Genomic DNA, 22,859 nt, shown 5'->3' with positions numbered 1-22,859 from the left:
CCCTTTAGAAAACTTTATAATTCTATGTTTAATCAACTTTACACTGATCTTGCAGTTACTCTGAGGGAAGTCTTGTGTTCCACATTCTTGGTCAGCAGTTTGCTGTAGCCCTTCGAAAACTGACTGACAGCACCCGAGATAATTCATTTGGAAAAGCTCTGAAGTTAACGCAGCAATCCCAGTGAACTGTCTCCAAAGAGCATTCTTCTCCTAAAAGCACCCCCATCCAAGCCTCTTACCTATTTGGGGATTTATTTAAAATATTTTGGTAGTTTTATAACATCACAGCAGAATTTCTTTCTCATGACATTATGTTAAAGGGAACAAACTCCAAATAAATACATAGAATCTCAGGTGGAAAAAGAAAATAAACGTGCTTCTCTTTCAAATGAGTGAAGCAGTTACTCATTTCAATGTCTACTTGAAATTGACCAAGTGATTTCAGCCTTGATTACACCGAGGGACAAAATTACACTTCTCACTAAAAAAGACTGTCAGGTATAACAAATAAAAACTGAGGAGAGGAAACTCCATACTGTTCTCCACAGTGGCTGCACCAGTCTGCATTCCCACCAGCAGTGCATGTATGGAGTTTCCTCAAAAAACTGAAAATGGAACTCCCATTTGACCCAGTAATCCCACTCCTGGGAATATATCCGAAGAAACTAGAAACACCAATCAGAAAGGATATATGCACCCCTATGTTCATAGCAGCACAATTCACCATAGCTAAGATTTGGAAACAGCCTAGGTGCCCATCAGCAGATGACTGGATCAGAAAACTGTGATACATCTACACAATGGAATACTATGCTGCCATAAAAAAGAAGGAATTCTCATCATTTGCAGCAACCTGGATGGAATTGGAGAACATAATGCTAAGTGAAATAAGCCAGTCAATGAAGGAAAAATACCACATGATCTCACTCATTTATGGATAGTAAAGAACATTATAAAGTGATGAACAAAAAGATAGATACAGAGACAGTAAAGCATCAAACAGACTTTCAAATTACAGGGGGAAAGTTAGGGAGAGGTGGGGGAGTTATGAAATCAAACGAAGGACTTGTATGCATGCATATAAGCATAAACAATGGACGCAAAACTCTGGGGGGTGAGGGCATGTATGGGTGTGGGGTGGGGGGTAATGGTAAGATATGTACACATATAATACATCAATAAAAAAATAAATAAATAAATAAAATGTAAAAAAATAAAGTGATTATTGATAGGCAAAAAAAATAAAAACTGAGGAGACACAGTGAAATTTGCATTTCAAATAAATAATAAATATCTTTAGTAGAAGTCATGTCGAATGCAATATTTGGGAACTATTCATACTGAAAAATACTCATTTTTAAATCTCAAATGCAATTACCTAGGCCTTGTGTATTTTATCTGTCAACCCTAGGGATTTTCTACCCATTTGGGCTCTCAAGGTTTCCTTAAAGCGCTCTGATTTGCTGAAGATAGTTGTCTGTATGTGAGGAACTCACTAGCTGTGCGGGCCTTGGCAACCTTTCATCGCATTGGCTTCTTCATTTCCTAAGAGTACATTACCTTCGAGCAAAGCAGGAGAGTCTGAGGGTAAGTGTTTACCTGAGCAGGCTGTTTTGTTGCCGGTTTACTGGTAAGAATGTTTCCAACGTGCAACCAGTTTCCATCTCCGAAGGGACAGCAAGCCCTGAGGCTGCCAGGGGCAGGTGGCTGCAGGGTCGCGGCTCTGGCCTGGAACACGCTGGGCGGCCCTGAAACCCCGCGAGACCCTGGGTGGCAGAAGTCTTTTCAACCTCATCGGCTCCCATAGCTGCCCCGCCCCCCCCGCCCTGAACCGGAAGTTGCCCTTCACACCTTGGCCGACCCCACCGGTGTCCATCCCCGAGGCCTACCTTGTCGTCCGCTGACCCGTTGCGCCCCGTGGCTGGCCCGCTCCCTTCTCCAGGCTTCTAGAACTTTCCCACCACAGCCGGGCCACAGTGAGCACCAGCAGACATGTCTGGCTACGGGAGCAGCACGGATGGCTCGGGGGAGCATTCAGAGCCCGAGGCCGGGATGGGGGCAGCCCGGAGCCTCCATCTGAGTTCTCAGCCTCAGAGGCTCTGGCGAGTGGCCAGGCACAGAGGCGGCAGCGGGGATGCCATCGCTCCCCTCCTGGCCAGCGCAGAGAGCCAAAGCACAGACACGGAGAGTGAAAGCATCCTCTCGGGGACCCTGGAAGACAGAGCAGAAGCCACAGGCGAGTACTCTGACAGCGAGCTGACAGAGGAAGGGGAGGAGGAGGAGGAAGGCGCGGAAGAGGAGGGGGGAGAGGAGGAGGAGGAGGAGGAGGAGGAGGAGGCGGCAGCGCAGCCCCGGGGGCAGAGCAGCGAGGCCAGCCCTCCCCAGCGCGTGTCCGATGAGCGGGAGGCCCTGGAGAAGTGGGTGTCCTCGGAGACCTCCGCGCTGCCCCGGCCCCGCTGGCAGGTGCTCAGTGCCCTGCGCGATCGGCAGCTGGGCTCCAGCGCCCGCTTCGTGTACGAGGCCTGTGGGGCCCGGGTGTTTGTGCAGCGCTTCCGCCTGCAGTACGGGCTGGAGGGCCACAGCGGCTGTGTCAACAGCGTCCACTTCAACCAGCGCGGCACCTGGCTGGCCAGCAGCAGCGACGACCTCACGGTGATCGTCTGGGACTGGGTGCGGCAGCGTGCCGTCATGGCCTTTAACACCGGCCACAGAAATAACGTCTTTCAGGCCAAGTTCCTTCCCAACTGTGGCGACTCCACCCTGGCCACGTGTGCCCGCGATGGGCAGGTGCGCATAGCACAGCTGCCTGCCATCTCGCTCAGCAGGGTGTCCAAGCGCGTGGCCCAGCACAGGGGAGCCTGCCACAAGGTGGCCCTGGAGCCGGACTCCCCTGTCACGTTCCTCACGGCGGGGGAAGATGCAGTCGTCTTTGCCGTTGACCTCAGGCAGGACCGCCCAGCGTCCAGATTGGTGGTAACCAAAGAGAATGAGCGGAGAGTGGGACTGTACACAGTCTTTGTGAATCCTGCCAACACTTACCAGTTTGCCGTGGGGGGACGAGACCAGTTTGTGAGAATTTACGACCAGAGGAAAATCGATGAGACTGACAATAACGGGGTGCTCAAGAAGTTCTGTCCTCATCACCTGCTCAACTGTGATTCCAAGTCCTTCATCACCTGCCTCGTGTACAGCCACGATGGCACCGAGCTCCTGGTCAGTTACAATGATGAAGATATTTACCTCTTCCACTCCTCCCACGCTGACGGAGCCCAGTACGTGAAGAGATACAAGGGGCACAGAAATAATGCCACGGTCAAAGGGGTCAATTTCTATGGGCCCCGAAGTGAGTTTGTGATGAGCGGTAGTGATTGCGGCCACATCTTCCTCTGGGAGAAATCATCCTGTCAGATCGTTCAGTTCATGGAGGGGGACAGGGCAGGGAACATCAACTGTCTTGAGCCCCATCCTTACCTACCTGTGATGGCGACCAGTGGCCTAGACCACGATCCCAAGATCTGGGCACCCACAGCTAAGGCCACCACTAAGCTTACTGGGCTAAATGATGTGATGAAGAAGAACAAGCAAGATCGAGATAGAGAGGGAGAGGGCAACAACTATCTGTTTGACAGTAACATGTTTTCGTTGCTCATGCGTCAATTCACACGCGGAGGTCATCCCCGTAGGCGGCGTCGCAGGGCACCTCTTGGAGCTAGAGTCCTGGATGCAGAGTCAGATGAGTCTTCTGGTTCCTCAGATGCTTCCTAGAAGTTAGAACCCCAAGACCGTCAGCGGAGCCCGCCATCCTGAATGCCTGATTGCTGCTCCAGCTAGACGTTACCTCAGTAGGACTTCTACGTTTGCAATACAGTTTACCTGTTAGGTTTTTCTGTTTTTCCTTTTATTTTCCACTATTGAATCCTCATTTCATCTTTTGCCTATACTTTCCTTTATTTCTCACAGTCTTCCTCCCCCATTATTTTCCTCTCACTTGATTTCTTTACTCCTTATTTCTATGTGAATGTATAAGCAATTTCCTATGTCCCCTTTGCTTGGTTCTCTATGGTTGACCTGGAAAGGTTCCTAATTCTAGAGAAAATATTTATAGCCTTATTGAAACTATTCATTTCTGACACTATGAAATCTTAAACATTTTTTTCCATTTCTAGCAGTAGATATTAAGATCTTTACTTGAGCTAAGAATTTTAGAAATGTGTTTATTGTTTAAAAGTAAGTAGAAACTGCATGCATACAGGCATATACACTTGCACAAACACACACAGACACTCATCCACAAGAAAGACAAAGGGCGATTGAGAAAAAAGAAAATGAAAGAAAAGGTGGTTAGATAAATTCCTAGCAAGATATTTTGTCTGTCTAGAATTAATAACTTTATGTTATTCCCATTTTATGAATTCACATGTTAATATTGATTAATTTGAGTAGAGGGGCTGAAAAGGATGAAATTTAATTACAGGATATTGCTTACTCTGTACTTTGAATTCTTGTGCAGTTTCATGGCTGAGAACTCCCAAATGATTACTTTCCAAGAAGTTCTCTTGGGACAACCATCTCCTAAAAGATACCAGCCAAGAATGTAAGAATTCCTAATATTTGAAAGTATGTATTTGAAACTATTTTGAAGAATAAATTCATGTTGCAATAAAGAGTTGTTTATACTGACAGATAACTGTGTGATATCTTTGGAATAAATATCCCATTAGGCATCTATGCGTTGTTCAAAATTCTCTTTGACCTTTTACAAAAGGTTAAATTGCTTTTAAAGTATTTTGTTCTAAACCTTCTTTCATGTAAATGTGGGGCATACGATGTCCAATTACAGTTGAGTAATAATGTTTTTGTTTTATAAACATTTGTGTGAGGGATGCAGAGACCTCCTTGGCCCCAACACCTCTGCAAAGTATAACACCCTTCTTTTCAGATGTTTGTTAGTAAAGAAGGATGTGATAAAACATCCTCTGCCCTAACAAAGGCTTTTCTTCAATAATGCTCCTTAAAATGCCTATTATCTCTGGACCCTTGAGAGCAGGTGGAGAAATTTATATAATGAGATTAGATTTTAGAATGGAAAGTTATTGACCAACATTGCTGCTCACTGAGATTCAAAGTTAGGGACAACTTCCTAGGTATCTGGGGCCCATGGGTAGCCCTTTCCAAGGTCTGCTGTCAGGAAAGGACCATAAATGTCACAAAAGAACACAGTGAAGCTGAACTAACACTGTGGTTTAAAACAGGACTTAAGGAAGACTAGAGTTATAAACTAGGATCCCAAGTTTAGCACTATCCTACACAATTGAGTGGGGTGTATACTAGGAACAGGATCAACAAATTAAAAAAAACAACACTTGGAATTTGCAGTGACACATCGTGGCAGTGAGAACAGTGGCAAGAGTGGATTACTACCCAGTTCTTTATTCACCTGCTATTTGGAAGCATGTCTGCCATTGGGGTTTCGTACTCTGAACTAAAACCTTCTTCAGAGTTCCCTGCTTGGCTCTGAGATTCTTTGTGCAAAAAGAGGCACTGGGATGGAGGGGGCGGGGGGGGGGGCAGGCTGGAAGAGGTCAAGGGGTGGAATGGGACATATGTAATACTTTCAACCATAAGATTAAAAAAAAAAAACACAAAAAAACAAGAGCCACTTAGGGTGAGGTTTGGAAGGCAAGTAGGAGCCCTATTTGATTTATGCTCAGAAGGAAGGGACATAGGCACACTGGTTCTCATCTACTGGCTTCCCTTAGTGTGAGGCAGCAGCCAGGCCCACAGCTACAGCGCCCCCCCCCCCCCGAGCTCTTTCATCGTCAGCAGCTCCATAAGAAAGAGTACCCACTTCTGCCCAGCACTCCCTTCCCCATGGGTGCAGGTTTGGGGGCTGCGAAAGATCAGTATGGTTTCCAGACTGTCCTCTCAGGTTCCATCTGTTCCTTAGGGATCCCAGTCTTTCCTGCTTCCCCACTTCTCATCCCTCTCTCCTCCCTGAATGCTATGCTGACCTCAGGCTCCAACACCTGAAGCAAAGACAAAAACCTCATGGAGGCTGCTGATGCAGATCCTGCAATCACATACCATCAGGTTCCCGTTACAAGTCCCCCTTACGTGCGTATCACCTCCGGTGTTTCTGTTCCTCTGTTTGAACTCTGAGGGAGGCAACCATCCCCACGCACTTTGGATTGAGTAAGGCACCAGATTGCGTGGACAATTTGCCATTTGGAAGAGTAAATTCCTTCTAAGAGAGACATTTGACTTGATCCATATAAATGGACAGATGGATGAGTAGATATAGAGATAGATGGGTAGAGAGAGGAAGAGAGAGAATATGGAGTCAAATAACTAATGTGAAAAGTAAAATTATGATAATAGGTGAAAACCAAGCTGGTGGCATAGGTCCAGGAAAATGAAAGGAATGTTACCAGTTTAGTTTAATTTACGTAAATATTGGTCTGTTAGTATATGGGAGAGAACAATAAATATCACAACCAACTTACCATGAGGTGGTGGGCAAAGCTAACAATTCTATCACATAAGCAGGCAAAATTTCATCTTCAAATTTAATTTTTTCAACACCAATTAATTATATTTCATAATGGAATTTCTATAAGACAGTTCTATGTAGGCCCTTCTGGCCTTTATGCAAAATTATAAGTGCATCCTAATTATGCACAGAATTTAAAGGCATAGAGCTGTGACAAATGCCAAACTATACCTTTAAAGAGACATCTTCTGGCAGCCATTCCTTAAAAGGACATGTGCAGAAAAGACCACAGACGGACAATATATATATATATATATATATATATATATATATGAGACTAATTGTTAAATTGCAGGCCCCCCAAAATTTAGTGAGTTCTGTTATTCCAACAGTAACCTTTAGCATTGCTCCTTTTACCCTGTGAGCCAAAACCATAACTCAAGTAATTTACAATAGACTGAATCTTAACCATCCTGTGATTAACATCAATGAACTTCCACTACCTTAATTTGTCTTGACATCAGTATATTCCATAGTAAAATGGTAAGTTTAGATTTTCAGATTTTATTCTCAGAGCCCTATGGAGCACTTAATACATATTTCTTTAGTGGGCAATGAGTTCAGAGATGGGTATATGAGAAGGAACTTACTACAAGCTGTGTTCTGCGGAGAATTATGGAGTTTTGGATGTTTTCACTATAAGAGGGTTGGGAAGTTTCCTATCCTGGTGTTTTACACAAAGTACAATATTTACACCCGCCCCCCTCCCAGTATCTTCGGCAGCCTCTTTATCTCTAAGTCCATTATATAAGCAAACATCTATGGAAATTAGATACTATCAAGTATATTCAAATGTAATGTCTCAATAATTCTTCATAAAACACATTAAAATGGAGGACAGAAAACTGAAGTTCAGAGAAAGTAACTTTCCAAAGTCATTGAGCTAAGAAGGTATAAATTAGAGGATCAACTAGAATTTGCTACTAAATTAATCCAACATATAGTGGCACATAACACGATTGTTTTGGTGTGTGGTAATTGGACTTAGGTGACAATAGAAATTGGGATCCCAAGTCTCAAGATTCTTTCATGATATTTTTCAAGTTTTAAATAGTCTTTCTTTGATATTATACATAAACCACACTAAAATCGTGACATTTAAAAGTCACCTTTCATCTATTAAGGTGGCTGTAGTCTCACTTTGGACTTCTGTCAGCTGTGTGACAGACATGTTAGCAACCCAAGTCCCTGAGATTGAATTGTAGGCCTCTGAGGAGAATGGACAAAACAACAACAATGAGCCAATAAAAAAAATTACAAAATATGAAGACAATAAATTCTGGGGTAGTGTCAGTACTTCTAGCTTCAGCTACACATTGATTTGGATGACATTGACTGAAAATATTTTTGCTAGTAGAAGGACCAAAATTCTGCCACCCTGAAGCTGCTTTGCAGGATATTAATTTATGTTTTTATCCTTACCCAAAGATATTTTTCCATTGATATTTAGAGAGAGTGGAAGAGAGAGGGAAAGACAGAGAGAAACACTGATGTGAGAGAAACACATTTATTCATTACCTCCTGCACAAGCCCCAGCCAGGGCCTGTGCTAGGGAGGAGTCTGCAACTGAGGTATATGCCCTTGACCAGAATTGAACCCGGGACCTTTCAGTCTGCAGGCTGATGCTCTATCCACTAAGCCAAACCACCTAGAGCAGAATATTAATTTTTTACAATATATTTTTATTGATTTCAGAGAGGAAGGGGAAGGGAGGTAGAGAGAGAGAGAGAGAGAGGAACATCAATGATGAGAGAGAATCTTTGATCAGCTGCCTCCTGCAAGCCCCACACTGGGGATCTGGCACACAACCCAAGCATGTGCCCTGACTAAGACCCGAACCGTGACCTCATGGATCATAGGTCGACACTAAACCACTGAGCCGTGCCGGCTGGTCTGGAATATTAATTTCAAGCTGTTTATTAAGAAACAAGAGTCAGAAAGAACCTTTGAGACACACACACACACTCACACACACACACACACACACACACCTTTTCCTGCCCAAGAGATTCAGACAGAGAAACCTGCTTCAGGATGGAGAATTTAGCATTTCCCCTTAGCCTATTTTGCACTAAGTATGATAAACAAGAGGGCTTCAGGAAGGTGCCTGTTAGCTAGATATCCTGTGTCCTGCTGTTTCTGAATCTCCTAGCAAGGATTTGTCTACCCTGTGGGCTCCCCTCTTCCTCAGCTACCTAAAAATCATCCATTCTCACTCTGAAATCTAATACCCTTTTCTCCTTTTGCCAAAAATGTCTTATATACCCAATGTTGCCTCACACATCTACAGCTGTCAGTGGGGAGGTTGGTTGGGTGGCTGGTGAAAAAGGTGAAGGGATTAAGCAAAGAAAAAAAAATACTCATAGCCCAGCCAGCATGGCTCAATGGTTGAGCATCGACCTATGAACAAGGAGGTCACGGTTCGATTCTTGGTCAGGGCACATGCCCAGATTGTGGGCTTGATCCCCAGCGTGGGGCCTGCAGGAGGCAGCAGATCAATGATTCTCTCTCATCATTGATGTTTCTATCTCCCTCTCCCTTTTTCTCTGAAATCAATAAAAATATATTTTAAAAGTAATCATAGACACAGACAACAGTATGGGGATAGCCAGAGGTAAGGAGGGTGAGAGGTGGTCGAAGAGGTTAAAGGGGGGATAAATGGTGATGGAAGGAGATTTGACTTGCGGTTTTGAACCCACAGTACAATACACAGATGATGTATTATAGAATTGTGGAGCTGAAACCTATATACTTTTATTAACCAACTAGAGGCCCGGTGCACGAATTTGTGCATGGGTGGGGTCCCTCAGGCTGGCTTGTGGAGATCAGGCCCCAGCTCATGCCCCCAGCCTTGCAGCTCCGCAGCCCTGCAGCCCCGCCTGGCACCCCATCTTGGCCTGGTGCCTCCCCTTCACCTACTCCACCATCCAGCCGGCAGCGCCCCCTGCCCAGCTCCCTCAGTGCCTGGGAGCCAAGCAGCAGCCCTGCCCCCTGTGGCCACCCCAGGTCACCATCTGTGGGGCAATCGGCAGGGCCCCTGCTCTCATCCGCCTTGGCCTGGCACTGCCTGCTCACCTGCTTCACCATCCAGCCACAGTCCCGCTCTTGTTAGGGCCCATGGGGGCCGGCAGTGCCTCCACTGCTTCCCTCTGCCAGCACCGCGTCACTGACACCCACCATGTTCCACACCACCCCCTGGTCATAGCGAGCAATCAAACTCCCGGTCTCCTGGTCGAATTCCTCTCAGTCGAAAGACCACCCGAGGGGACAATTTGCCTATTAGGCTTTTATTATATAGGATGCCACCCAAATTAATTCAAAAATATTTGAAAAACAAAACAGATGAGATTTTTCCTTCAATTTTGTTCTGTATTCTAAGACCTGAGCTTGTGACCAGTTAAAATATTTTCTCTGGTCTCCACCTTCTGGAAGGTGCATTACTGGGGTGCACCTGGTAGCCAGTCAAATAGAGGGAAGTTTCAAGTTTCTCTTTGTCTGGCTCCCAGGGGAGTTTGTTATAAGGGAACCCAGCCCATAGGGGCCTTTGTCATTTAAACCTTCCTTACTTGTTAGTGCTGAAAAAATCCCATTACATTAACGCCTGCCCAGTGCCACAAATTAACGCCTGCCAAGTGCCACACCATTGTGGCTGAAGTCATTTCACATTTTGTGGTAGATGAGAAACACAGTCTGTACCCATAACATCCTAGTCACCTGTGTAAGGAACGTCTGTGCTTTCTCTGATATTTTTGGAAGTGAACTTTTGGATCTATGAGGGACGTATCTTTTGCATTGTCTTTGTGGAAACGTTTCGCTTCCTTAATTAAGTTGTAAAAGGCTTATTGATTAAGTTGCTACAAAATCCTACTGTCACTGGCCAGACAGTGGCTGTTTTGAATTGAACAAAATTTCTAAAATGAAAAACTTTAGAGAGCTCTCATATTGGTATTATAACCAGCCATTAAGATACTTTTAATAAGCTAGATTGGCGTGGCTCAGTTGTTGAGCGTCAACCTATGAACCAGAGGTCACGATTAGATTCCTCGTCAGGGCATGTGCCTGGGTTGCAGACTTGATCTCCTGTGTGGGCTGTGCAGGAGGCATCTGATCAATGATTCTCTCTCATCATTGATGTTTCTATCTCTCTCTCCCTCTCCCTTTCCCTCCCTCTCTGAAATAAATAAAAATATATATATTTTTAAAAGACACCTTCAATAAAATGGAAGGACAGAAATTATAACAAAAATCAACATCCAATCAGAACCCTTCCTATTTACCTTCAGGTATTTGCAGATATTGTGAAAATTTTAAACATTGGAAGTACAATAGACCTGCCTTAAAAAAATATAGATACCCAGAACTATAGATAGTTTTAAGACTTTTAAGTTTGTGATTTAGCTTTTTGGGTCTTACAGATATTAATTTGGTTAATTAAAAAGATAATTTTAAGAAAAGGCAGAAGGGGTAACCAGTACATTTCCTAACAAGGTATAAATTTGATATATTATTGATTTTTTACAGAGAGGAAGGGAGAGGGATAGAGAGTCAGAAACATCGATGAGAGAGAAACATCGATCAGCTGCCTCCCGCACTCCCCGCACTGGAGATGTGCCCGCAACCAAGGTACATGCCCTTGACCGGAATCGAACCCGGGACCCTTCAGTCCACAGGCCGACGCTCCATCCACTGAGCCAAACTGGCTTCGGCAACAAGGTATAAATTTTAAAAGGTTAGTGAGATGTAAGATTTATGAGAATTGCTATATTTGAAAACTTTTTAAAGGATTTATTAACTGATCAGAATTTTGACAAATTGGAAGCTGATTTTTCAAAGTCTAATAGGAATATTTTGAAAGTTTCAAGAGGTCTTCCTGCCGAAATGTAAACTGAGCCCACTACTGAAGGAAAAAAACTGCCACTTTAAAAAACACAAGTGGTTGATGTCTCTCATGCCTGACACATCCCCTAATCCTTAAAAGTTGTGAAGGGCAAAAAAATCTTGTCTTCCCAGCCGGTGTGGCTCAGTGGTTGAGCATCAACCTAAGAACCAGGAGGTCAAGATTTGATTCCAGGTCAGAGCACATGCTCAGGTTGTGGGCTCAATCCCCAGTGTGGGGCGTGCAGGAGGCAACCGATCAATGGTTCTCTCTCATCACTGATGTTTTTTTATATTTCTCTCTCCCTCTCCCTTCCTCTCTGAAATCAATAAAAGTATATATATTTTAAAAAATATTGTGTCTTCTCTACAATTACAAGTAATATTGTTTATGTTTTGATCTATTTCTGAGATCTGTGCTTATTTATATACTAGAGCAGTGGTTCTCAACCTTTCTAATGCCGCGACCCTTTAATACAGTTCCTCATATTGTGGTGACCCCCAACCATAAAATTATTTTCGTCACTACATCATAACTGTAATTTTGCTTCTGTTATGAATCGTAATGTAAATATCTGTGTTTTCCCATGGTCTTAGGCTCTACAGCTAGCAGAGTCACCTAAGACCATCGGAAAACACAGATATTTACATTATAATTCATAATAGTAGCAAAATTACAGTTATGAAGTAGCAATGAAAATAATTTTATGATTGGGGTCACCACAACATGAGGAACTGTATTAAAGGGTCACGGCATTAGAAAGGTTGAGAACCACTGTACTAGAGAGGCCCGATGCACGAAATTCATGCACTTGGGTTTGGGGGGGGGGTGTTCCCCAGACTGGCCTGTGCCCTCTCACAGTGCAGGAGCCCCGCAATGGATCTCCCCAAAGAGGTAGGCCCCACCCACCCATCCTGGGCTCCTTGATGGATTGCCCCAAAGAGGTAGGCCGGAGCCGGAGCCGGGGGACCCAATGCCGGGGGACCCCAGCCTCGCAGCATGGAGGTGGAGCCACTGAGACCCGCCACTGAGGCTCCACTGGCATGCAGCTTTGCCCACTCGCGCTTGCACGCTGTGCACACAGCCTCCGGGTGATGGATTGTTATGGCATGAGGGCATCACGGATTGAGGGTGTGACAACCACCTAGGCTTTTATTAGCATAAATCAGTGGTCGGCAAACTGTAGCTCGAGAGCCACATGCGGCTCTTTGGCCCCTTGAGTTTTTAGCAAAGGCCAGCTTAGGAGTACCCTAATTAAGCTAATAACAATGTACCTACCTATATAGTTTAAGTTTTAAAAAATTTGACTCTCAAAAGAAATTTCAATCGTTGTACTGTTGATATTTGGCTCTGTTGACTAATGAGTTTGCTGACCACTGGTATAGATATATATAAAGAATGGTGTTTTCTGCCTCTATATGGTATTACTACTAGTTTATAATATTTTATTGGCTTAAATGAATTAAATGTTTATATAAATTAAGAAATTGAAACTATCCCAAATATTTTTTCAAGGCCATGTAATCTATGAAAATATTTTATTCCAAAGCAGGTTTAAGTTTTGTTGATGTCTTTTAGAGTCATTAACATTAATTACATATGTTTGTTTTACCAGCAGTTGCAAAAATAAGTTCACATTATCTCTGTTACAAAATTTTTTAAGAAAATAGCTTGGATAATAATTGACTTTGAAATCTCATAGTGTTCCTAAGAATTAATAAATAATTATAACTAAAATAAAGGGTTTTAATAAAATTTTAGTAATAATTTTGTATATATATATATATATATATATATATATATGCCTAAACATAGTTTTCTAAAGTCTGCTGGTAACTTGAAACTTCATAGTGTTCTTAAGTTGAATGATCTAAGTTTACTTTACTTACTTTTGCCTTCTTTTTAAAAAAATACTTTTTTATTGATTTCAGAGAGCAATGGAGAGGGAGAGAAAGATAGAAACATCAGGGATGAGAGAGAATCACTGATCGGCTGCCTCCTGCACGCCCCTTCTGGGGATCAAGCCCAAAACCGGGGCATGTGCCCTTGACCGGAATCAAACCTGGGACCCTTTAGTCCACAGGCTGATGCTCTATCCATTGAGCCAAACCAGGTAGGGCTACTTTTGGCTTCTTATTATAGAGAAGCTAGAAAATAAATTTGGATCAGTTAATGAATATATCTTTTATTTCATTAAATAGGTTTATGAAATTATGAATATATTTGTCAATAAAAGAGTCTGTTTCTAGAAGTTATGAAATTTATTCATAAATTTGCCAACCTGAAGAATGTTATTTACTTTTTAGTTGTCACTGGACAATAAAGTTTGTAAAAGTTAAAATTCTAATTTAGTTGGTAAGAAATTATGTTTTTTGGTAATGGAACATATAAGTTGTGGAAATAAATTTTTGAGGAAATTAAAAGAAAGTGGGTTGTTCTAAAGTTGGTGTATTTTGAATGATTTAAGAGAGGAAAACTATAAGGGATGAAAACAGTTGTAGAGAAGAGAAATCTTGAGAAGAAATTTTATATATGGGTAATCTAAATAAAATTGGAATAAATTTAATTAAGTAGATGAATTTAAATATCAAATGTAAGCTGATGCAAAATCAGAGTTTGGTTCTTTTAAAGGGACAAAGTTTTTCTTCTGTATTATTCTTCTGCTCCAAATATAAAAATGTTTCTACCTAGAAAACAAAGATTCTGTTTTATTAAAATATTTCTGTCATATTGTCTTAATCAATTCCCTGATTACTTAGGAAAACAATCCTCTCAGTCCTAAAAACTGAAGTTTTGCTAACTCATGTTTGTTTAATACTTTCGGTTGTCACTTTGAGTAAATGAATAATTTATTATTTTTTACAAAGATATATGATCTTTGGGTCAAGTATGTTTTGTTTTTAAAAAAATATGTATTTTTATTGATTTCAGAGAGGAAGGAAGAGGTAGAAAGAGATAGAAACATCAATAATGAGAGCGAATCATTGAAGTCTGGTGGTCATATTTATTTGTGATACAAAAAGGTTGCCCTTCCAATGTTCCATCTCCATCAGTCTTGCCCAAGAAAATCAGGGTCAGAATAAAGTCAATGTCCAGAGATCATGGGCCATATTAAAGTTTAGTTCAGTCCAATATTTGGCGAGCTTAGCTTGTGTTCCCAGCTATAATCCATTGCTGTGCTGCACTATCCAGGCTCCTGCCTGGAGCCTGTGTTTGTAGTCTGTGCAGCCATTGGTCAGGGCGGCTGCTAAGGCCACACGGCTATAGAGAGAGAATATGTGAACACATGGGCGAGTGTTGGTCACCAAGTGAGAGAGAAATAGTTACTTTGTTTACTTGAAATTATGTATTCTCAGGCTTGGGAGGAACCAAAAATTTATTCAAAGTAACTAATTAGCTTTCCAATCTTTCGTGGGTTTCTGATGGGATCCAACCTCTAGACCAGGGCATGGGGAACCTTTTTTCAACCAAGGGCCATTTGGCTATTTATAACATCATTTGTGGGGCCATACAAAATTATCAACTTAAAAATTAGCCAGCTGGCGGCCCGATAGAGCCTGAACCAGAGACCACAACTATTGAGGTTCCTGCCAGGTGTGTGCTCAGTGCCTGGGAACTCCTAGCCACCTCCACTGGCGGACCCAGAAGCTGCCCCAGCGCTCGCCTGGCCCAAGGACTTCCTACCCTACCGCTCCGCGGCCCAGGCCTAGCAGCTGCGGCCCAGGCCTAGTGGCTGTGCCTGGGACACACAGAGCTCTGGCAGCTGCTGGCGGAGGCTGAGCGCGTGGAGCGCCTGGGCAGTTTGGTGGCCACCGAATGGAGACCAAAAGAGGGGTTGGTGGAGTTGAAGACTCCTGAGGGTCAATTCTAGCAGATCATGGCTTTTCAGAGCAGGGTCACCAGTGGCTGCACCCTGAGGAGGCGTTGTATTTGCTGGAGCGTGAAGCCTACCAGTTACTGCTGACTGAGGACGCTGACTTTTCTGCAGAATCAGGTCTTCTGCCCCCTCAAGAGCCTGGGCTCTGTGGTTCCACGTTTCCAATCAAGCTCTATCCTGTCCCCTTACGAGAGGCAGCTGAACTTGAACAGCAATGCCCAGCGCGTGGAGGATGGGAATGGTAAGAGGAGGAGCTCCAGCTCTCGGTCCATTAATAAGAAGCCCAAAACCCTGGAGAACCCCTTACTGGGAGTGTGGCTGGGACACCCCAGAGCCTGGCAACCTCTGTCCCACCTCGCCACAACCACAACAGCTGATGTCCAGAGGAGAAACTCCAGGAGTGAAGCCCTGTAAAGGGCCCGGCGGGCCTCTTTCAGCCTTTGGGTTCCCTGGAGCCCTGCCCTGGCCTGGCCAGGGAGGTGGTGGAATGCAACCAGGAAAGTGGCAAAGTGGAGAATGGGATCAAGGGGGCTCGGCAGCCACTCTGGAACTTTGAGCAGATCTCCTTCCCCATCATGGCCACAGACAGTCGCCACACCCTCCTGCTTACCCCAGCCCCAGAGCTGCTCCAGGCCAATGTCACAGGGCCGGAGACAGATGCTGAGTCCTGGTGCCAGCAGAAGGAGAAGCTCTCCAGATGCCAATGGGACGATGTAAACGCGGATCCCAAGGTGCAGCGCTGCTCCAGCTGGCAGGAGTACAAACAGCTGCTGCGGAGACCCAGAGCCGCCCCCAACACCTGTGGGACCAGCCTGTCACTCCCATGCTGAGTCCCAGTCAGGCAGACTCCCCAGCCACAGTCCTTCAACATATCTCTGTGCTGCAGACAACACACGCCGCTGATGGAGGTGCCCAGCTGCCGGAGAAGTCTGGGGGCTTGGAGATCAGCTTGGATGTTTATCAGGCTGACGCTGTGGCCACGTTCTGAAAGAGTAACCGTGGCAAGCCCTACGCCCGGATGTGCATCAGTGGATTTGATGAGCCAGTCCAAGACCTCTGCACCCTCAAGCCATTGTCCTACCAGATATTTGCCTTGGTGGATAATGGAGACATCTCCTTCTACAGCTTCAGGGACTTCACACTGCCCAGGGATCTGGGACACTGACTAGTTCTGGCAGGGCCTGGGGCCTGCTTAGGGGGCTTGGAGTGGCTTGGTCTGTCTACTCTCAGGGACCATCTCAGCTGCCTTCTACACCCTTGTAGCTACACCTTCTACACACCTAGTCTGGGCCTTGACCCCGGGTATTGGGTATCCAATGCTTGCAGAAGAACCATACTGAGCCCTCCCCCCGTCCCCCTACCTGGCTGCTGCAGGGCTTCCAAGCCCCAGGACTGCCTCCGGTGCCTTGCAGTGATGTCCTTGGAACTCAACAGTGGATTCAAGAGACCCAGCGAAGTGGGACAGAAGAGGGGACTCTGTGCCTTTAAATGAGAGGGTGCCTGCTTCATATGATAAAGCCAAAAGCCATAGGTATTAAAAAAATAGATAATTTTTCTTAAAAAAAATTAGCCTGCTATATTTGGTTAAACATTTAATTAACTCACCCCTAATACCTTGGCAGGGCCAAACCAAATTATTTCGTGGACCTTATATGGCCCACAGGTCAGACGTTCCACACCCCTGCCCTAGACAATGATCTTTTTCCCAGGTTAGACTGACAGTCCTCTATGGTCCAACACCTACCCTTGCACCATTTTTACTTTATTGCGCATGTGTTTACCCCCCTTTTGTTCTATCCCTTCCCCCAGTGATCTGTGCAGAATGGACTGGTGATTCCCTGGTGGGGAGGAGTGTGAAGCTGTAGCTTCCTAGTGAAGCAAACAGGCTCAGTGTCCCATTCCCTTTTCATTCTTTCCCTCAATATCTAGCTGACCGTGGTAACATAAGGAAACATGTTCTTATCCTGGAAATGGCTTTGGGTTATACCAAAGGACATCCGGAATATGTAAGATTTTTTTCTCTCTCTTCTAATAAAAGACAATTTTTAAACTAATTAGGCCTTTTTGATATCCTGAAGTTACACGGAAGTTTTGTCAAATAAAGAAATAATAATTATGGCAAGGCGACGTCAGCGTCTTCCATCTCTGGACTGCTTCTCTTCTGTCTTCATGGCTGGAGTAGTCCTGTCGATTCCTCTCTGTTGCTGGAATCCACATGGTCTCGGAGTTGTTTTCTGAAAATATACAAACATATTCTCGACCAAAAGTTAATAAAGGAATATTTTCTATAAATTTGACTTGGGATCCTATTTCATTTTTTGCCCAAATTATTTTCCTCTGGCTTGTTTTGACACCTTGTGTGTTTTTCATGGGTGTCTTGCTTTAGCCTTACAATTAATTTTCTAAAGTATTAATTTTCTAGATGTAATTACTTACAGGATATTTTTCCTTACATGATATTCTTCTACTATCCCCCCTTTTTTTGATTTAAATATTAGGATGCTTTTGAAAATTTTATAATGTAGTCTTGATGGCTTTTAAATTTTAATTTTTTGCACTATAATATTACTGTTTTAGGTTCATTACATGGTACGCAATTTTATCATGAGATGAACTACCAATAAAAATTTTAGTTAACACTTTAGGAACACGTTTTTGTCCAGTACAATTAATTTTTCTAGAATATTCGCTTGTTTCAACTAGCCAATTTAATACTAGCAGTTAACAGCTGTGCGTCACTACAGGTTGCCCAGGACCAAACCAGAGAGGGTCAGACCTGCATTACCACCATTTGTCCACCATCCAGAACCGAAATGTCATGGCTGACATGTACACATAAGGAACTGTGTGACATTGAAATTGGGTCTCAAAAAAACTGTTGGCCCAGAAAGAAACTCACTACAGACTGATTCATTTGCCTGTCAGCATAACCATTATTGCTTGTCTCATTTTTGGTTCTTATAAGTGTATTTCTAATAGCACATGATCTCACTCATCTAGGGGAAACAATGAACAACATAGACTGATGAACAAGAACAGACCCAGAAACAAGGAGGCATGGATCAGACTGTCAGGCCTCAGAGGGAGGGTAGGGGAGGGTGGGGGTAAAGGGGAGAGATCAACCAAAGAACTTGTGTGCAAGCATATGAGCCTAACCAGTGGTTAAGGACAACAGGGGTTGGGGGCATGTGTGGGGAGGGGTGTGGGATGGGAATGGGGGGATGAGGACAAATATGTGATACCTTAATCAATAAAGAAATTTAAAAAAAGAAATAATTATGTTCTATTTGTATACATATATTTTTATCATTAAAGTGGATGTTCCAGATAATATATGAAAATCTCCAAGAGTCTACAAAGGTATGATATATTTACACTGTAATTCTAATTGTTATCTTGGAACATTACACGTTTTAGAAAAGCAAAATGTTTTTCAATTGCATTATAATCAGATCTATAATTATATCATTTTAAGTTTTGTCATTTATAGACAGTCATTGTTTTATTTTAAAGCTTTTGCTAATATGTTTCATCTTAAAGATTCATAGAAAGGACTCTGACTTTTTATAAATTACATATTTCTGAGGATAAATATTCAGATCATATCTTTGAACTGGATGCAGATTGATAGAACTCTAAGAAATGACTGGATTTATGGAAATACTGGCAAATAATCAAGAACTGTTTATATGGGACTGAATGAACTGAGAATAATAATTTTTAAAAATTTAGTCTCTTTTTTCATTTTTTCTCTGTCCTCTTTATTTTTTACTTTTAAAAAAAATAATTCTTCATTGTTGAAAGTATTACATAGGTCTCCCTTTTCCCCCTATTGACCCCCTTCAGCCTGACCCCGCCCCCCACCCCAGGCCTTCAGCACCCTATTGTCTATGTCCATGGGTTATGCATATATGCATACAAGGTGTTTGGTTGATTAGCTCCCACCCAGCACCCTCCTCCGCCTTCCCTCCGAGATTTCACATTCAGTTCCATGCTTCCATGTCTCTGGATCCATTCTGTTTATCAGTTTATTTTGTTACTTAGATTCCACATATGAGTGCAATCATGTGACTCTTGTCTTTCTCTGACTGACTTATTGCACTTAGCATCATACTGGTACTCTCAGGTCCCTCCATGCTGTCTCAAAAGGTAAGATATTCTTCTTTTTTAGTGCTGCATAGTATTCCATGGTATAAGTATCACAGCTTTTTTATCCACTCAGCTATTGATGGACACTTGGGCTGTTTCCAGATCTTAGGTATAGTAAATGGTGCTACTATGAAAATAGGGGTGCATACATTCTTTCTGATTGGTGTTTCTGGTTTCTTGAAGTGGGATCCCTAGGTCAGTTACATATTTAATTTTTTGAGGAAACTCCATACTGTTTTCCACAGTGGCTGTACCAGTCTGCATTCCCACCAGCGGTGTACTAGGGTTGCCTTTTCTCCATACCCTCGCCTGCACTTGTCATTTGTTGATTTGTTAATGGTAGACATTCTGACAGGTGTGAGGTGATACCTCATTGATGTTTTAATTTGTATCTCTCTGATGATCAGTGACTTTGAGCATTTTTTCATATGTCTCTTGGTCATGTGTATATCCTTTTTGGAGAAGTGTTTATTTAGGTCCTTTGCCCATTTTTTAATTGGACTGTTTGTCTTCCTTTTATTAAGTTGTATGAGTTTCTTATATATTTTGGATATTAACCCTTTATCAGATGTATCATTGCCAAATATGTTCTCCCATGCAGTGGGCTTTCTTGTTTTGTTGATGGTTTCTTTTGCTGTGCAGAAGCTTTTTATTTTGATGTGGTCCCATTTGTTTACTTTCTCCTAGTTTCCTTTGCCTTAGGTCCTAAGGCTTAGGAGATGTAGCTATAAACATATTGCTATGAAAGATGTCCGAGATTTTGCTGCCTATGGTTTCTTCTAGGATTTTTATGGTTTCACAACTTATATTTAAGTCTTTTATCCATTCTGAGTTTATTCTTGTGTATGGTGTAAGTTGGTAGTCTAGTTTCTTTTTTTTGCATGTATCTGTCCAATTTTCCCAGCACCATTTATTGAAGAGACTCTCTTAACTTCATTGTATGCTCTTTCCTTTTTTGTCAAATATTAATATAGCGTAATGGCTTAGGTTGATTTCTGGGTTCTCTGTTCTGTTCCATTGATCTATATGCCTGTTGTTGTGCCAGTACCAGGCTGTTTTGATTACAGTGGCTTTGTGGTATAACTTGATATCTGGTATTGTGATCCCTCCAACTTTGTTCTTCTTTCTCAAGATTATTGTGGCTATTTGGGGTCTTTTTTTGTTCCATATAAATTTTTGGAGTGTTTGTTCAAGATCTGAATTATGCTGTTGGTATTTTAATATAGATTGCATTGAATTTCTAGATTGCTTTTGGTAGTATGGGTATTTTAATGATGTTGATTCTACCAATTCATGAACACAGTATATTCTTTCACTTGTTTAATATATACCTTTATCTTTTTTTTTCCAGAGTCATGTAGTATTCTGATTACAGGTCTTTTAACACCTTGGCTAAGTTTATGCCTAAGTATCTTAATTTTTTGGTTGCTATACTAAATGGGATTGTTTGCTTAGTTTACCTTTCTGAGAATTCATTATTGGTGTATAAAAAGCCATTGACTTTTGGGTGCTGATTTTGTATCCTGCTACATTGCCAAATTCATTTAATAAATGTAGTAGTTTTGGGGTGGAGTCTTTAGGGTTTTCTATGTACAATATTATGTTATCCAGGAATAATGAGAGTTTTACTTCTTTCTTTCCAATTTGGATGCCTTTTATCTCTTCTTGTCTGATTACTGTGGCTAGGACTTTCAGTACAATGTTGAATAAGAGTGGTAAAAGCAGGCATCCCTGTCTTGTTCCTGTTCTTAGGGGAAATGGTTTTAGTTTTTGCCCATTGAATATGATGTTCGATATAGGTTTGTCATATATGGCCTTTATCATGTTGTGATATGCTCCCTCTATTCCCACTTGGCTGAGATTTTTATTTTTTTATTTTATTTATTTTTTTTTCCAATTTTTTTTAATTAAGGTATTATATGTGTACATATCTTACCATTGCCCCCCCACCCAGCTCCCATACATGCCCTCACCCCCCAGAGTTTTGCGTCCATTGGTTATGTTTATATGCATGCATACAAGTCCTTTGATTGATCTCTTATCTTCCCCACCTCTCCCTAACCTTCCTGCTGTAATTTCACAGACTATTTGATGCTTTATAAATTTGTTCAAGTTTATAATGTTCTTTATTATCCATAAATGAGTGAGATCATGTGGTATTTTTCTTTCATTGACTGGCTTATTTCACTTAACATAATGTTCTCCAATTCCATCCAGGTTGCTGCAAATGGTAAGAATTCCTTCTTTTTTATGGCAGCATAATATTCCATTGTGTAGATGTACCATAGTTTTCTGATTCAGTCATCTGCTGATGGGCACCTAGGCTGTTGCCAGATCTTAGCTATTGTAAATTGTGCTATGAACATAGAGGTGCATATATCCTTTCTTATTGGTGTTCCCAGTTTCTTAGGATATATTCCTGGGAGTGGGATTACTGGGTCAAATGGGAGTTCCATTTTCAGTTTTTTGAGGAAACTCCATACTGTTCTGCACAGTGGCTGCACCAGTCTGCATTCCCACCAGCAGTGCACGAGGGTTCCTTTTTTTCCGCATCCTCGCCAACACTTGTCGTTTGTTGATTTGTTGATGATAGCCATTCTGACAGGTGTGAGATGGTACCGCATTGTTGTTTTGATTTTCATCTCTCGGATAATTAGTGACGTTGAGCATGTTTTCATGTGTCTCTTGGCCTTCCTTCTGTCTTCTTTGGAAAAGATTCTATTTAGGTCCATTGCCCATTTTTTTATTGGATCATTTATCTTTCTTTTATTAAGTTGTATAAGCTGCCTGAAGATGTTGGAGATTAAACCTTTATCAGTGATGCCATTTGCAAATATGTTCTCCCCTGCAGCGGGCTTTCTTGTTGTTTTGTTGATAGTTTCTTTTGCTGTAAAAAAGCTTTTTATTTTGATATAGTCCCATTTGTTTATTTTCTCTTAAGCTTCCATTGCCCTAGGGGCAGTATCGGTGAAGAAGTTCTTTTGGCATATGTCTGAGATTTTGCTGCATGTGGATTCCTCTAGTATTTTTATGGTTTCCCGTCTTATGTTTAAGTCCTGTATCCATTTTGAGTTTATTTGTGTGTATGGCGTAAGTTGGTGATCTAGCTTCATTTTTTTGCATGTATCTGTCCAATTTTCCCAACACCATTTATTGAAGAGACTGTCTTGATTCCATTGTATGTTTATGCCTCCTTTGTCAAATATTAATTGAGCATAGTGGTTTGGGTCAATATCTGGATTCTCTATTCTGTTCCATTGATCCATATGTCTGTTCTTGTGCCAGTACCAGGCTGTTTTGAGAATAGTGGCTTTGTAATACAGCTTGAAATCTGGTATTGAGATCCCTCCTACTTTATTCTTCTTTCTCAGGATTGCTGTGGCTATTCGGGGTCTTTTTTTATTCCA

At 42.4% G+C, this 22,859-nt stretch overlaps 1 protein-coding gene and 1 pseudogene across 1 annotated transcript; both read left to right on the top strand.

The window, feature by feature from the left end:
- Window positions 1-1,992: 1,992 nt before the first annotated feature.
- On the top strand, window positions 1,993-3,807 carry LOC103298428 (DDB1- and CUL4-associated factor 8-like). Its single transcript, XM_054715070.1, is given in 1 exon segment — window positions 1,993-3,807. A coding segment is annotated over 1 exon segment (1,815 nt).
- A 2,241-nt stretch (window positions 3,808-6,048) lies between these two features.
- On the top strand, window positions 6,049-16,468 carry LOC103298427 (tRNA-splicing endonuclease subunit Sen54-like; annotated as a pseudogene).
- The last annotated feature ends 6,391 nt before the right edge of the window (window positions 16,469-22,859 follow it).

This window comes from Eptesicus fuscus, chromosome 1 (genome assembly GCF_027574615.1).
Source record: "Eptesicus fuscus isolate TK198812 chromosome 1, DD_ASM_mEF_20220401, whole genome shotgun sequence".
NCBI classification, from domain to species: Eukaryota; Metazoa; Chordata; class Mammalia; order Chiroptera; family Vespertilionidae; genus Eptesicus; species Eptesicus fuscus.
The sequence above is the reverse complement of the archived record's forward strand: the minus strand, read 5'-3'. Positions and strand labels throughout refer to the sequence as shown.